This window comes from Amblyomma maculatum, chromosome 3 (genome assembly GCF_055883805.1).
Source record: "Amblyomma maculatum isolate TAMU_Amacu chromosome 3, ASM5588380v1, whole genome shotgun sequence".
Lineage (NCBI taxonomy): Eukaryota > Metazoa > Arthropoda > Arachnida > Ixodida > Ixodidae > Amblyomma > Amblyomma maculatum.
Window position 1 is genome coordinate 94388600 of NC_139346.1, and position 14901 is coordinate 94403500.

At 44.9% G+C, this 14901-nt stretch overlaps 1 protein-coding gene and 1 long non-coding RNA gene across 2 annotated transcripts; both read left to right on the forward strand.

Moving 5' to 3' along the window:
* The first annotated feature begins 1625 nt into the window (after window positions 1–1625).
* LOC146195353 (uncharacterized) lies at window positions 1626–2703 on the forward strand. The gene is made up of 2 exons (XR_014705554.1): window positions 1626–1738; window positions 2534–2703. It is a non-coding gene; the product is annotated as an uncharacterized LOC146195353 (long non-coding RNA).
* A 2547-nt stretch (window positions 2704–5250) lies between these two features.
* On the forward strand, window positions 5251–11568 carry LOC146195354 (uncharacterized). Its single transcript, XM_084595962.1, has 3 exons — window positions 5251–5483; window positions 9102–9498; window positions 11143–11568. Exons 1-3 carry the CDS (start codon window positions 5251–5253, stop codon window positions 11173–11175), a joined length of 663 nt encoding a protein of 220 aa, XP_084452088.1. The 3' UTR covers window positions 11176–11568.
* Window positions 11569–14901: the final 3333 nt, after the last annotated feature.

Consider the following 14901-nt stretch of genomic DNA (forward strand, 5'->3'; position numbering starts at 1 on the left):
CGTACGTGTAGGGTGCTTTCTGAGAAACTCATTTTGTCAAAAAGAAAAAAAGAAAAAACAAAAAAAAACAACAACAAAAACTTAGTTACCCTTTAATCGTCGGCTTTACTAATTTGAGGGATCGGTTCACCAATTGAAGTGTGTATATAATGGAATCATACTAAGCTAGCCATTACGTTCTTCCCTAATTACTTTTTTTTTCTAATGCTTATAGGAAACCCGCGCCACATCGGACTACGAGGTGAGCACATTTAATCAGTCGGTTCTACGATTCATGTTCGGGTGAGCAGGTAATTTTGGTGCTTATTTGTTTTAGTCTCTAAGGAGTTCATTCCTTGAGTTTAACCACTCTGTCCGTATACTGCCTTGTTTTTTATATTGTCACATTGTAAGGCTCAAAGACCAAATCTCGCTGGGAGGAACGATCGCTCCCGGTAGCCGTAGAAGACTGCAGCAAATAAAATGGAGCGCGAACATTTGAGTGGTTCCAAGCACCCGAAAACATCAAACGATCGTTCGTCACGGCGTGTGGCCGCCTCCTATTTCCGTTCCAACTTCTCAATGGCCTAGTTATTCCCAAATTGAAATCGACATTGCTCCTTCTAATTTTTCTACCAAAAATGTGCAAAGTGTGAATAACAACAATAAATTAAGGGCATCTGGAGGAGACCAAACTGACGACTTCCTAACGTTTAGACGTGTTCTTCGCCAGATGAGAACCGACAGTACAGTGTACTAGAACCGACAGTGCCTGTTTCCGCTTTGATCCTTTTTTTTTTTGGTAACATACTTATCACCAATATCAAATAAAACGCAAAGAGAGCATGATGAGAAAATCAAATTAAGCATATTATTTGCTGGATACGAAATACAAAACGGGATTCGGCTTAGAGGGTAATGGAGGCTTACCCGGCATAAAACCTCCCTTCCTCTCTCCCTTTTTTGGATAAAGATATAAGGTCGATACTCACTCTCTTATTTAAAAGAGTGTTGTAATGTCTTCGAAGTTGAAATTAAAAACCTTAGTATTATGCCTCCTTCAAATACATGCTATCGTTATGCTTTTTGTGTGAGGTTTAACGCCGACGTGTATGCGCATACTATAACTCTGAGTACATCCCCAGCGTTAATGGTCACCACAGCGGTGATCACGGAGCGTGATGAGAAGCTGTCGGCGACGTGTGAAACATCGTGACGGTAAAATGAGCTATGTCTTCCAATGAAACCATTAAACACTGCTAGGTTCAAAACTCAAATCAAAGGCGTCGCAGTCTACCGTTATCTAGAAAAACGGGCAAGAGATCGATATCTTTATTAGATGGTCTTGCCTATCTTCGTTTTCTTCTTTAAGGAAACGAAAATGGTGAAACGTCCTCGACCCGAAGGGTCTGACCAACTAACCTCCTCTCCCGCCTTCTAGCTGCTAGAGATAGTTAGCATCTTTGTCACTGATGCTCTGAAAAGCAGCGAAATAGTTTATGGTGTCGCGCACTCTGAAGGACAATATAATTAACGAACTTGGCCGCAACAGTATGTGCAACAACGCCGATACACTGGGTTGTGTTTGCAGCTTACGAAGAGTCCGAGCGTCGCGAATTGTACGAGACGGGAAATGTGTCAGATATGCTGCCGACCATCAATACCAGCGAAGCGTTACGCGGCGAGATCTTCGGCATGGCGGAGAGCTGGTGGGACGATGCGAATGCGACCGAAGAGGAGCCGGAGATTCCCGTTAAATGTACGCATATATCATTAGTTCAGGCATATAGATCGTGCCATGTGATCTTGGCAAAACACTTCCTCGCCAAGGGGAAGAATCTGCTGTGTTTTATCCTGTTGCACGGTTGCTGGGAGTGGAGCGAATAACGCCTGTCAGTAGACGTTTCCGCCACGCTGTCTGTGGAAACTGCATGTAGCAGCTCTGACCGTCTATTTACTACATACATCTGATTTAGTCTCGCCTTTATTCATGAGCATCTTCAACGCAACCTTGGGGCGTCCTCTGTCGTTCGTTGACTATTCGGTTTGTTCATGTGCTTATTCTGAGCCGGCACAGAGCGGTATTTCCAGGTTGGCATATTATACTACTACTACTACTACTACCAATAATAATAATAATAATAATAATAATAATAATAATAATAATAATAATAATAATAATAATAATAATAATAATAATAATAATAATAATAATAATAATAATAATAATAATAATAATAATAATAATAATAATAATAATAATAATAAAAACATCTTTGGGTCACCTACAAAGGGCTGGTGCATACTTTTTTTACAATAGCCGGTAGAAATAAAACGAAGAGGTAAATAGACAACCTCTCTAGAAGGAAGTCAATTCCCATTGAAGTAATGGCTAATTGATGCTGTACTATATGTTAGTGTAGCTGTATGCTGTGGTTAATATGCAAATATATGTGGTCCTGCATGGTTTTGTCGCTGCCGCTCCAAACACATCCAAACACAGCTGGCACACTCATGAAAAGTTTTGAGCCCAGCGCGTGCCTCTTCCTCGCAGTGCAATGGATGACGGTTGCTGAAGGTCACCACCCTCGCTCCTCTGTGGCCGCCGGCTTCGACGGCCGCTCTCTGTACTACGCGGGCCGCTCCGACCGTGGAGACGCCTGGATTCCTTGCTTAGTTGCTCGAAACACCAAGTAAGCTGTGATGAGTGCGTAGCCGGCGCAGTGTGCATCGCTTCACCCTATTGCGCTGCTTAGGAGAATTAGGTATATCATGAAAAAGAAAAAAACAAAAAAGAACTTAAGTTTTCAGCAGGCATCCATCTATGAATAATGCCTGTAAATGTGTAGGCGGGGAATTATTTAAATAATGTCATCTTCATCTTTTAGGGAAAGACAAATGAGGCCCGTATGGGAATACACAATAGATCAAGAAATATTAGCATTTGCCCTGCCCTTTTTGTAAAAGTTATTGTCACAGGAACTCCCCAGATTTTTTGGTGCTCTAAAAAGCGAACAGATGGTTGCGGTATATTTAGAGTTTCCCTTGCTTGATCGGTCACTGTCGTGCCTACTTTCAGCAAGTGTCAATAAATGATCCATTCAGAAAACCCCTCCTTTCTCTGCCTGGGCTAACTTTGGCCAGGCTGCGGAAATTACAGTTGCGAGAATCATACGACAGAGAAGATGACGTTGTGTAACCGGCTGCTGTAACCGGGAAGTACATGTGAATGATCAACAAACGCAAAACTCCTTCCGCATGCAAATAATCGATGAGTGTAGGTCTGCCTGTCGTGACTTCACTCTCTAACTTTTTAAGGTTCATGAACGGCTGTGTAAGATGCCTGAACACAATCATACTCCGAAACCAGTGTCCCCCCTGTAAGTGCGCTTATAATCCTGGCCATAAACGCCATATTGTTTTGTGGCACATAAGTAAAAAGACAATCGCGCCCGAGACACTATGTTAAAATGTATGTTTGTTGTAATGAAGAAAGTGAAAGTGTTAAAATGATAGCTTGTTTAAAAGCGGTACTTCAAGAAATCTAAGGGCATATGACAAGTGTACAGTCACATTTCCTTTTACGAGTAAGCTGGTATGTTGTATAACGTCATTCAAAAGTACACTAGAGTACATTCTTTTTGGCTTCTTCAGTGTTTATCGCTTAAATTCGTTTACGATCTCTATTCTCTGCATGCTACGCTAGGAGGTTTTGTTTTATTACTAAACTGTGAATATGGGGAGATGCTTTAACCCATCTGTTGTATTACCAGGCCGACTTGCATGTCGAGTCTGAGTTCCGGCCAGGTGCGCAGCGGATACTTCCAGTACCTCCTGGAAACTGATGGACTCGTGCTTGCCTGGCTGCCGGTGGGCGCACACGGTGGTGTGCCGGACAATGCTGTCAGGGCCGACCCTGCCTTATCAGGAGATGTCATGGTCTTCGCCAGGCAGCTCAAGTACGAAGACGAAGGGTGCGTCTTTTCAATAGCAGTGCCTCGAATGGTACTGAGAAACATCAGAATAAAAAGAAGGACTGTGTATTCAGCGATGAAAAAAAAATATTACGTGAAGTTGGAAGAAAAAAAGGGAACATTTAAGTTCCACCTGCGATGGTGTGACGCGATAGCGTTATTTGCTTCCATCTGCATTTCTTCTTGTTAATCCTCGTTATAGTATATACATTTTGTTATTCGCTTAATCAATGATCCTTTATTTTTGCCTCTATCGTCTCGCACACTTCATTAGAGAGTTTTAGTGTACTGCGATCTTCCACTGCGCATTGCACTGCCCATGCCGAGATCACTTTGAGGCCGCTAGATGTCGCTGCATGCTGGATGTCAGCACATAGACCTGAGTCAATTAGGCCTAATTGTGAGTCAATCAAGCCTAATTAGTTTTGACCTTGGTCAGGTACTGATGGTTTGGTCTTGGTCATGCGTACTCATGCGTTTGTCTGTATGTTTGTCCCGGGCAGCACCGTTGCGGTAAGCTTGCGGTATACAGTGCAGCAAGCGCTGCGAATTTGTCTCCTGCTTTAATGATGCAGCAGGGGTCACGTATTTTTCGGATACTGCTTAACGTTACGCTGAGCAAACCATCCTGCCAAGGGAAGACAGGGATGTATAGACGGCTGTAGTGTGCTGCGCCGTCGGGCGATACTCGAAGCAACACTTGCTGTTGGGCTAGTTGGTTCAAATCCATACTCCATTCCCAAGTATGGATACTCGAAGGTTGCACAAAAGTGACGTCGGACGGCACAGTAGACAATGCTATTTAATTTGTTGCTCATTAAACTTGATTTTCAGTACATGAAAAGTGTGCATTGTTCAAAATGGGCAGTTCGCGCGCTTCTTGTAACCGAGCGCCCACGTGCCCCTCCACACTGTCCGTGCCCTTCCGTCAACGGACGCCGATATAGCCGCTGAACTTCGTAATAGATAGTCGTGATTAAGAGGCTGGCTGCATGCAAGGAACGCAAGACATGAATATGAAATTAAAAGCTGCTTTCGTTCACAACATATTGTAGCAAGCATTAAAATCTGAAGTATATATGCCCCAGTTTTTATCCATCGTAAATGCCATCATTTGCGAATGACATTTCTTTTGGTCACTTAGCACCGCGTAAAAAAATGTCACTAAACTGAATAAATATCATTCGGGGGAATGAAATTAAATTTGTCAAAGGAGACTGTGTATGCGGAACTATCTAACGCATGACAGCGGAGACGATGTCGCTGGTTGACCTTGATCTCCCTTTTTCTATCATTGATGCGCAGTCTTGCTTCTGGCGGTCTGCTGTCTTCGGCTCGACGGATTCTGTCCGGTCCGGATGGCGCGATGAGGCCTCTGTCCCCCACACTGCAGGTGCTGAGCAAACGGCTGGACACCTTCCCCGTGGAGCGATGGTTGCCAGCGGTGCTTCCACGTAGCGTCCCTCTATGGCCAGCGAGGATCGGGGAGCAGGAAGCTGTCGGTCAGATCGTGGGTCGCACGGTGACCAGGTACGCGCTGTTCCCAAATACCTTTGCTCAAAAAAGTGGCACTGGAGACAGGGGCGTTTTAATGCAAAGGGAATATGCATGGACATAAAAGCCGGTCGCATTGACGGCGTCCATAATCTGTGGTACGAAAATAACCAACATGCTTATGGTATGGGGTATTCGGCTGGTGATATGAATTGCAGGCACGGATGGGGCATTATCACCTGCCAAGTTCCTCTTGCCAGAAGCATGCTCATAAGGAGGGCCGGACAAGCACACACACACATAATGTCTTATGGGCGGAGTAGATTGCGGCCACCGGCTACAATCAATTGATTCAGTCTAATGCGAAAGATTTAGAAGCCCCATGGAAATCTGGCGTCATTAAAGGGCCGTCATAAAACAACCTGCCAACAGCCACCTGCCCCAATGACTCGATTGTGTGGGCCCACTTAGTTCAAAGATCCCGGAAAACATCCCGTGTTTGGCTGTCTATCATTTGAGAGAAAGCGGAGCTGCGTCGGGCCACGCGAGGCGCAGACCGTTTCTGCGAGAGTAAAAAAGGGAGGAGAAGGAAAGATGCTTCCGAAGCGCGAGCAAGCGTGGGTTGTCTAGATTTTCTCACGTAGGTGGAGGCAAACATTTATTAATTCTTTTTCGCAAGGAGGCGTTTGGACCCAGACCCTATTGGCCCAGGTCCTCACATATCTAGGTGGAGCTCCGATTCCGGAGCCTAATGGCATCTAACGCCGCTCGCGCCCTGGTGACTAAGGTCCGCTGGGACTGTAGGCCATGGCAGCTGAGCAGCGCCGCCTCCCAGGCCTCCTAAGAAGGGTGTGTAATGATGGAGTGGGAATTGTGGGGATTGAATGGACAGGCCCAGACCATGTGGAAAATGCCCGAGAAGGTCGCTTCACATAGGCTGCAGCCTCCATCAATGTTTGTATTTGTAAAAAGCCTTGTAAGCCTTGTATTTGCAAAACTTTTGAAAAGGAACCTTTCGTCCGCTCTCTGGAGACTCTTACAGGCCTCCAGAAAGCGGTGGTAGCTGTGCTTATAATATGTGGTAACTACCGCAAGCTCCAACTGCCCCAATGTTCACAGCACGGGTGAGGGAGACATGGAAACGAAGCACACTTAGCCTAGAAATTAAATGCGAAACCATCAAAACCCCCACGAGGGAAACTGGGCGTCCCTCGAAAAATTAACTTAAGATCACGAGCATACCTGCGGCAGGTCGTAGTTGGTGGCTGACATTGGAGACCACTCACTGGCCGGTAAGTTGCGTGACATCCCGAAACCGCATGTCATGGCCGAATTCGCAGCTTCTAGCTTCAGTACATTGAGATCGGAGTCGAACCCACCAGGACCCTTGGATATTGAATAGAAACCAACACCATCGAAAATCCAACAAGGCTTGTGCATGACATTCTCTTCAAGCAGCGAACGGCAATAAAGGGTCAGAAAATGAATCTACGCGCACGGACTTGAGTAAAGTTCCGAGGGGACATCACGTGACTCGACCCAAATCTACGCCCGCAGCTTCACTTGCTGGTATTTCATCGCCCATCCTAAGTCGTGACGTAGGCTGCTGGGGTGTATTTTCTTTGTCAAAATTACGGCGGTGAGGATCGAACGCGCTGGTGCTAGGCGTGCAGGCACGTTCGTGTGGCGTTTTATATCAACAAAGCGCGTGGCCAACTGCTATCGCGTTCGTGAGCAAACACAGAAGACAGCATCGCCTGCTGAGTGACCAACTGTCTATTCGCAGCTCGAGAAAATATATAGGCAAGATAAGATAAAAAATATAACGAAATGAGAGGAGCACAGCTGTTATGCATGCGCCGATAGCCAGAGGCTCGATTATCAGCAACAGTCTGCATCTAGTTAAACTTGGCTATCAGTAGCAGTACCTGTCTCCTGCCAGCTTTGGCAGCACACATCGCGTCCCTCCTCTCGATTATGCCTGTAGAAGGTGATAGTTCGCAACACGCGGACGGGCTTTGTCGGGTATAAGATGACTCAGCACTTTACAAGGTGACGTAGTGTAAGTTCATTTATTTATTTATCTACACATACTGCAAGCCCTTCTTGGGTCCCTGCAGGAGTGGAAACAAAGGAGACAAAGTTGCTGCATGTGTACAAACATCGCGCATAGACGCGACTCATATTCATTATGCAATGTAGCATGACATCAGTGCTTTGCAAAGTAACCTAATGCAAAATATTCCAGTGCTTTCGCATTTTCACAATTAAGCAATCAAGTGTGCTTGTAGCATTTTGAATTTTGTGCATATATTTCCAATGATGTGGCAGCGCTGCTCGGAAATTCGTTTCTTGAAATTTAATAGATGCTCGTACGTGTATAGTTAGCGCACATGTGTATGTGTACAGTAGGAATGGATATTTTGCTGCGAGAGGTAGACGATATTGTTAGTATTCATGGCGATCGAAGCACTCCGTGGAAGAGGTGAATATGAAAATAAATATGAAGGGACGCTAATATGTTATGCAATGCTGCAAGACGCAGTGCTCTACGATAATGTTATGTTTCAGAAATGTGTAAATTAAGTTTGCACGCTTTCTTTTATGGAAGCATTGGCTCAGAAACTTAAGCAGTTTTTATTTGCTGATGGAAGTACATAGACAATTAAGTTTATACTGACAGTGATAGCTTGCGACTTGTGTACTGGTCGGAACTATAACGAGCGAAGGAACCACTCACAGTAGCGCCACAGGTGTGGAATTAGGCAGCTGAGAAAATGGTTGTAGATTCACACCTGGTTCTGGTGGTTGCTTGCCTATAGTGATTACTAAGCATGGAAACGGCCGTGAAGAGGGAATTAGCTGCCCCGAGGAGGACGACTTCTCGCTGAAAAACATGCTTCCCCTTTCTTTACGCGAATTCATCTCACGTCTACACCCGAATAAAATGAATTTGAGCGACATCAGTGGAGGTAGAAATAGTGATGTCAGCCGGACTGTAGGAAGATACAGATCTTAGAGTAGCCCATATGCATCACAAACGACCTGCCATGAGTCAGTATACGTTACGTCCCGTCACACATCCTTCATCCATATAAGGGGTTGTCACCTGAATAGTAATTAGAGTGAGAGGGATAGTGGTAGGGGGGAACAGAATAACGTGCTTCATTTCAGCGTCACCACCGCGATCTCTAGAAGGGCAGCTCACCCTTACAGAGTGTAGTTGAGTCTAATTGGAGTAGACTCCCCGCACCACTAATGTATCGCGGGTAAGCTCACCCTTACAGCCGACGTCTCGATTGTGGATGGACGATAAAGTGCAGAAAATGAAGCTGCGAGCACGGATCTCAGTCCAGTCACGTGATATCTCCGCCAATATTTCCAAACTCGTGCGCGAAGATTCATTTGCTGACCATCGCCCATCCGGTGTCGTGATGCTCGCTGCTGGTAAGAAAGTAGGAAAGGTCATGCAACGGCCTTGTTAGATTCTCAGTGGTTACGGTTGCGTTTCTCGCCTCTGTTAATTTCCTTCTTGCACTGTTTTTTGTTACAGCACCACGCATTTGGTAGTACAGTTTTAGAACAGCTATTGCTATAGAGGTGTCACCCCTGTAGAAGTCCTGTTTAGAAAAAAGGTGCTGGCTGCTTGCGCAGGGGCGATACGCTTCCGTGCTTCGCCGACAACGGCGGCTGCCTCGTAGCGGATCGTGCCAAGGGCCGCTGCCGCCTGGCGCCCGCCTTTGAATACCTGGCGCAGAGCAGGGGCACTCGCTACCGTTGGCAGCCGACGTCGCAGTTATTAGGCACTGGTTCTCATTGGCTGGTTCCAGACACCGTGGGCGGCTCCACAGGGATGCCAGCCGTGGTCGTTGGCCACAGGGCTCCCAACAAGTGGCTTCTGGCAGCCAGGGCTCGCCGCTATGGAGCGCCCATTCTGGGGTATCTCGTAGTTAACCGGTCGGGATCCCCCCTCGAAGATGGAGATGTTCTGGGCTGCGACCCGCGGGCGGGACCCGATTCTCTCGTTGTTTCTTCTCAGCACAACGTTATGGTGAGTCAGATTGCGGTGTTTGTCCGGTGATATATATATATATATATATGCGTAACAAAATGTATACCTGAACTTTAAAACGTCGAACAAAAAATTGGAGAAATGAAAGGCACAAGGTCTGTCTCGCTTCTCGGTGACTAAAATTCTGTGCGAAATGCGCAACGTCTCGTAAAGAAAAGAAAGGTCGGAAGCATGGCGTACTCGATATGCTTGCTACAGAGCTTTAGGGGAAGGTGAGGAAAATAATAGATCAACAAACAAAATATGCCCCTTATGTTGTGGATAGTTTCGGTATCTTTTAGACCCTCCTGTAAGTATTTCACGACCGCCGATATCGCGTAACACCGCGTTTGCTGCATTTCGCCCATGTCTAAATCCAGCCGCGACGGGCAGTGCTATCTATCTGGCACCTCGTCCTCAGAAGACAAATCCCAAAGCTGAGTCAGCGGGGAGGGTACACGCGTTGGCGCAGATTTTATAAGTGAGTAAGAATGGGGCCCTATAGGCTAGTTGGAGTTACATAACTGAGAGTGGTGAACAGCTTCAAAACGGAGAAACAAAAGCATGCAACATATACAACAAGTCAAGTGAAAGCTGGTTCGATGAAACTGAAGAAATAAACAAGAAAATCTCACTGCGCATATAGAGGTGCACAAAAAATAAAAATAAAGTTGTTACCAACCAATTAAAAAGAGAAACACGAGAATAGTACACAAGTTTCTTATGCCGGCAAAGATAACTTCTTTCGCTTGGAGCGAAATAGGAGGCCTAATAACGTACTTGCCTCTGTATTTTGCGATGTGGAAGGGTTACACAATTTCACAACATACTTATCGCGGTGCTTTTGCTACGCATGGTGCTACGCGCGTGTCGTGCAATGTTCGAGTTAACAATGATTGTCGTTCTCAGCAATGCTTATTGTGAACACGACGAAAAACATTTAACATAAAGCTCCTGAAGTACATGAGAAGTTTTGCAATGCTGCAACCGTATACCAGAGAAACCTGAAGCCTTCTATGATGCCAAGTAATGGTATTAAGACCCGCACCGCCGCGATAAATAGGCAAGGTAAACAAAGAGCGAATAAAGCAATGTTTCGCGCTACTATTGAGTGCTCGCATTGGAGTAATAGATATATACCCTCTGGAATTTCCCTGTTTCAATAATTATGTTCAAGAGATAATTCCGGAACGGAACCTTCATACTTGTCGAAGTGAAAGTTGGACTTCAGTTATTTCATGTTTGCTAGGAAAATAAAGTGATAGCTCGTTTACATCGTGCTTTAAGCGTGTGGGGTCCAGAGACATTTGTACCCCGGCAAGCTAAATCTCTCTAATAGCTATGAAACATGTATACGCTGTCTAGTGATATAAGCATTTGCGCTGACAATTCGCAAGGTTTACTAAAATTACTAGCTCACACTTATTTTCTTGTATGGATAGAGTTTTGATCCTTTCAATCTTGTCACAGTTCAGAGTTGACTTATTCATTAATCCCTGGAAGCAGATAGTCCCTACATCCAATTTTAAAAAAACTGCCTTGCCCCATGGCTCTACGCGCGTTCCTGCCAGTTTTTTTCCTCCAGTTTTTTTTTTCTGTTTTCATATATGTATATAATGATATATTATGCTTCGCTTCTTCCAGGTGCTGGTAAAAATACCAGCCAACTCTCCCTAGGACAGCCGCCGATTTGTTGCTACGAGCGACGCGGCGTCTGGGAACTGAGACGTCCCGGCAGTGTCATGTTCTAAAACTCCATGTTTGTTTCAGTTCGCTACCCTCTGCTTCCTCTCCCTTCTGTCTTTTGTAGAGTTTCTATGTATGTTCTCTTGTCAGGTCTATTTATATTGCTTTAAAAACAACTATAGAAGATAACAATAATCTTCGCGAAGAGCACAGCCTGCCACTAAACTTCCGTATTGAAATAATATATAGCAGCACGCCAATAGTAAGAAACGACGCTATTTGCCGAAATAAAGAACAGTATGTTTGCTTGCAAATATATGCCGCGGTATTGCTTTCTCGTTTTAGACTGCGATACATGATGTTTAGTAGGCCTTAAGCGATGGCATGCACGACTTCTACGCCTGTACATGGAAAAGGATCAAATACGATTGCTCAATACTACCTCAAAATATTTGCACGGCTTTTATGCGTCAAGACCTCTTTGCATAAGTCGGTAGATTCCGTTCCTTTCTTGGGGATGAAATTATGGGTAATGGCCAGGCTGACGCGGTTTAGTATCTTGAAAGCGGCCTATAACATGTAGCTTCAGTTGCGTCACTTGAGGCGCGTTGGCAGCCTATATGGCCTGTCATTAAAATACTTGACATTGGGGAATATCCACGAGACTGTTTCTAAGTCTCGCAGGCTTTAAGTCACAAAAAAGTCACTTTGAACAGATCTAATATAATATCCAGGGTGGACCGAAATCTATTCTGGCGATGAAAAGGCGCGGCATCAAACATTACATATCTCTTCACCCACGCGGGTCTCTTGTTAACATAAAAAATGCCGTACTGAGCATTGAAATACTGGTTTGCATTTTAGGTTAAGTTCATGCGCGGCTGAACTGGCATAAAATGACTTTATTGCTTTTTGAGTTCTCCAGAAGAAATTGCTTTGCGTGAAATGCCTTTCGAAGTCAGTGCCATGACAGCGCTTTTTAATGACATCAGTTCCTTTGGAGTAATAAAAGAATAAATTCTAATTGTGGAAAAATGTGCCGAAGGTGCGCGAGTTAAGGTTAGCAAAAAGTATAAGACGGGACTGGTAAAAGAATATATTAGGAAACATCGAGCAAGATCTAAAAAATAGAGACATACGTTTTGTTTGTAGCACAACTTCTACACGTGTATTTTGGAAAGAAAACAGATACAATTGCTGAATATTGACTGAAAAAATTTGCACTGCTTTTATCCAATAAGAACGCTTGGCATAAACCGCCAGATTCAGCTCCCTTCTTGCGAACGACAGGATGCGCAAGGACCAGGGGCTAATGTGTATTGATATCGAGTTTTTTTCCGCATGTAATGTGTGTGCGTGTTGAATATAACCTCACTGAAAGCTTATTTTATTCACGTAATCGATGATGGGTGGCCCTAGTCGTCGTTCGTCTGCCTGCGATGCACGGCGCGTCCGGTGTTCTTGGATTCATTTGCTTCAAAGCTAACCTTTGACATTTGCTTCTAAACTAACCTTTGACTTGAAAGGGGGGGGGGGGGGCGAACAGGTTTTGCTGCACGCAGTCAATTCCTCCTACACGAGATAAGGGTTATGATTTAAGCATGGGATGAATCTGGCCGATGAACAGTGTTTGCACTTGGCAACATATATATTTGGAACATGATGGCATGCCGTTAACTAGCGGCTTTTGTAGAGTAGCTGCAGTAAGTAAAGGCTAAATCGTCGCATCTGGAGCACTCCTGATGGTTTGTTGTGTCGCGTACCTACTGAACCGCTATACTTAGTGGTACGGGTAGAGACACATTATTTTTTATTACTTTTGGGTGGCCTCAGCATGCCATATGTGTATTCATATATGTGTCAATCTTCTGTGTAATCCTAAGGCTAGCTAGCACTGCAACTGTAAGGCGCTTCGCGTGCATTCCGTCCGTCAAGCACACATGCATCTCTTCTGTTCCTGATAGCACGTCAGAATTTTGGTTTGGCGCAAAGAGACGAAGAAAATAAAGAACAAAATGTGGACGAATTCCACAGTAGTAGCCTGCCTGTCGTATTCTGGATGGCCGACGTTGCATTCGACATACGTCAAAGGCTGCTCGCCTGTGTGTTTAGTGTTCCCTTTATTTGCCTGGTGCTCTTTCATGAATGACGGTCGAGAAGGCTTCAATCAGACGATGGTAAACCCGTAGGGCAGAACCACTTGTCCAGCTGTTCCTGTAAGGAAATCGGTGGATAAAAATTTTCAATTCGCTTGGTGTCATTTGTCTCAGGGAGGTTTTCGTTCACACGCCTTGCAGTCCATAGTTCACGCATATCTCTCGTTGTGGTAAGAAACCTGTCATGAAATTTGCAAATGTAAGCGCAGTGGGACGCGTTTGCACCCACCATCGGGGAGGCGATATGCCAGATACCTTTGGAGCTTTTGCCTTGTTGCAACGCATGAAAGTTCCATTACGGTGCGTGAGAGCGCGAGCGGCTCTTTGTTACGAATGGCTTCTTATTTTAAATGCTCTGACCTTGCAACTGCAAACGGAAACGACACTCGAAAATTCAGTTTAAAATAAAAAGTGTAAAAGTTTGCTAGCGGACATGGTTCACAATGGTCCTACATCACTTCCTTATGCCCCAAATTGTTTGAAATGTGTTTTGAAACTACAAAAACATCTTAAAAAAATTTTAAAGCTACGTTATCTACCAAAGTGTTTAAAAACTTTACTCCAAACCTTGCTCATTTTAGACTTAGCGAGAAAAACTACGCTGGCCGCGGTGATGAGTTTGATGATGGCGGCCAAGATAGCGCCAGACTTGTGGGAATGAATGAATAAATGAATGAAAACTTTATTGGTTCTTTAAGAAGTAGTAGTGGTAGAGGACGGAGTCTTCGTATTGAAGTCTGTGTCCTCCTTGGCCGTGGGCGGGCCCCTAGTCCAGGGCTCCACTGAGTCGGGCCACCTCGCTTGCGTGTGCTATGAGTGCCCTCTGGGCCTCTAGCTCGCAGCTGCTGAGCTGGCTCTCCCATTGCTCCGCACTTGGTGTTTTGTGTTTGTGACATGCTTGATTCCTTCCGCACTCCCATGTGTCATGATATAGTGTTGGTTTTGCTCCGCACCACGGACAGTTGGCTTTTGTGGGGGAACTTCTTTTCGTTCTCAACCCCCTCTCAGTAAAATGGAGAACGGTAAAGACGCCGTGATTACTCTGTAGTATTTTCTCCTTTGACGGAGGTGATGATTCTCTAACTACTAATTAGGAAACTTTTTGTTACTTGCTTGCGTACAAATCGTCGCACATAATTTGTAGGTCTTGAAAAATAATTACCTGTGATGTTTGCATCAAGATACGAGTTACGTAGCTTTATTGGTCAGAAAAGGATGCTATCACGTGACCGACTGCTTAGCTCGCATCTTTCGGCCCTCGGTAAGCTCACAAGCCTTAATAAGGTAGAGCCTAGAGAAGAACGAAATTCTCTCTTTCAGACAGGCTTCGGGAAGTTGAAGGGGTACCTCCGTACAGTGGAAGCTTTTCTTCTTTTTAAGACGCAAACCTTTCTATGCTTATTGAACGAAATCCCGTGCGCGAGAGTAGGATCAGTGCACTGTGTCACTTGCTAATAAAGGATGTATGGGGAGGAAAATTAGCTGTCAATCATCTTGATGACGTCATCAAAAAAATAAAAAACCTGTCTCCACCAAGAATCGAGCCTACATCCCTCGAATC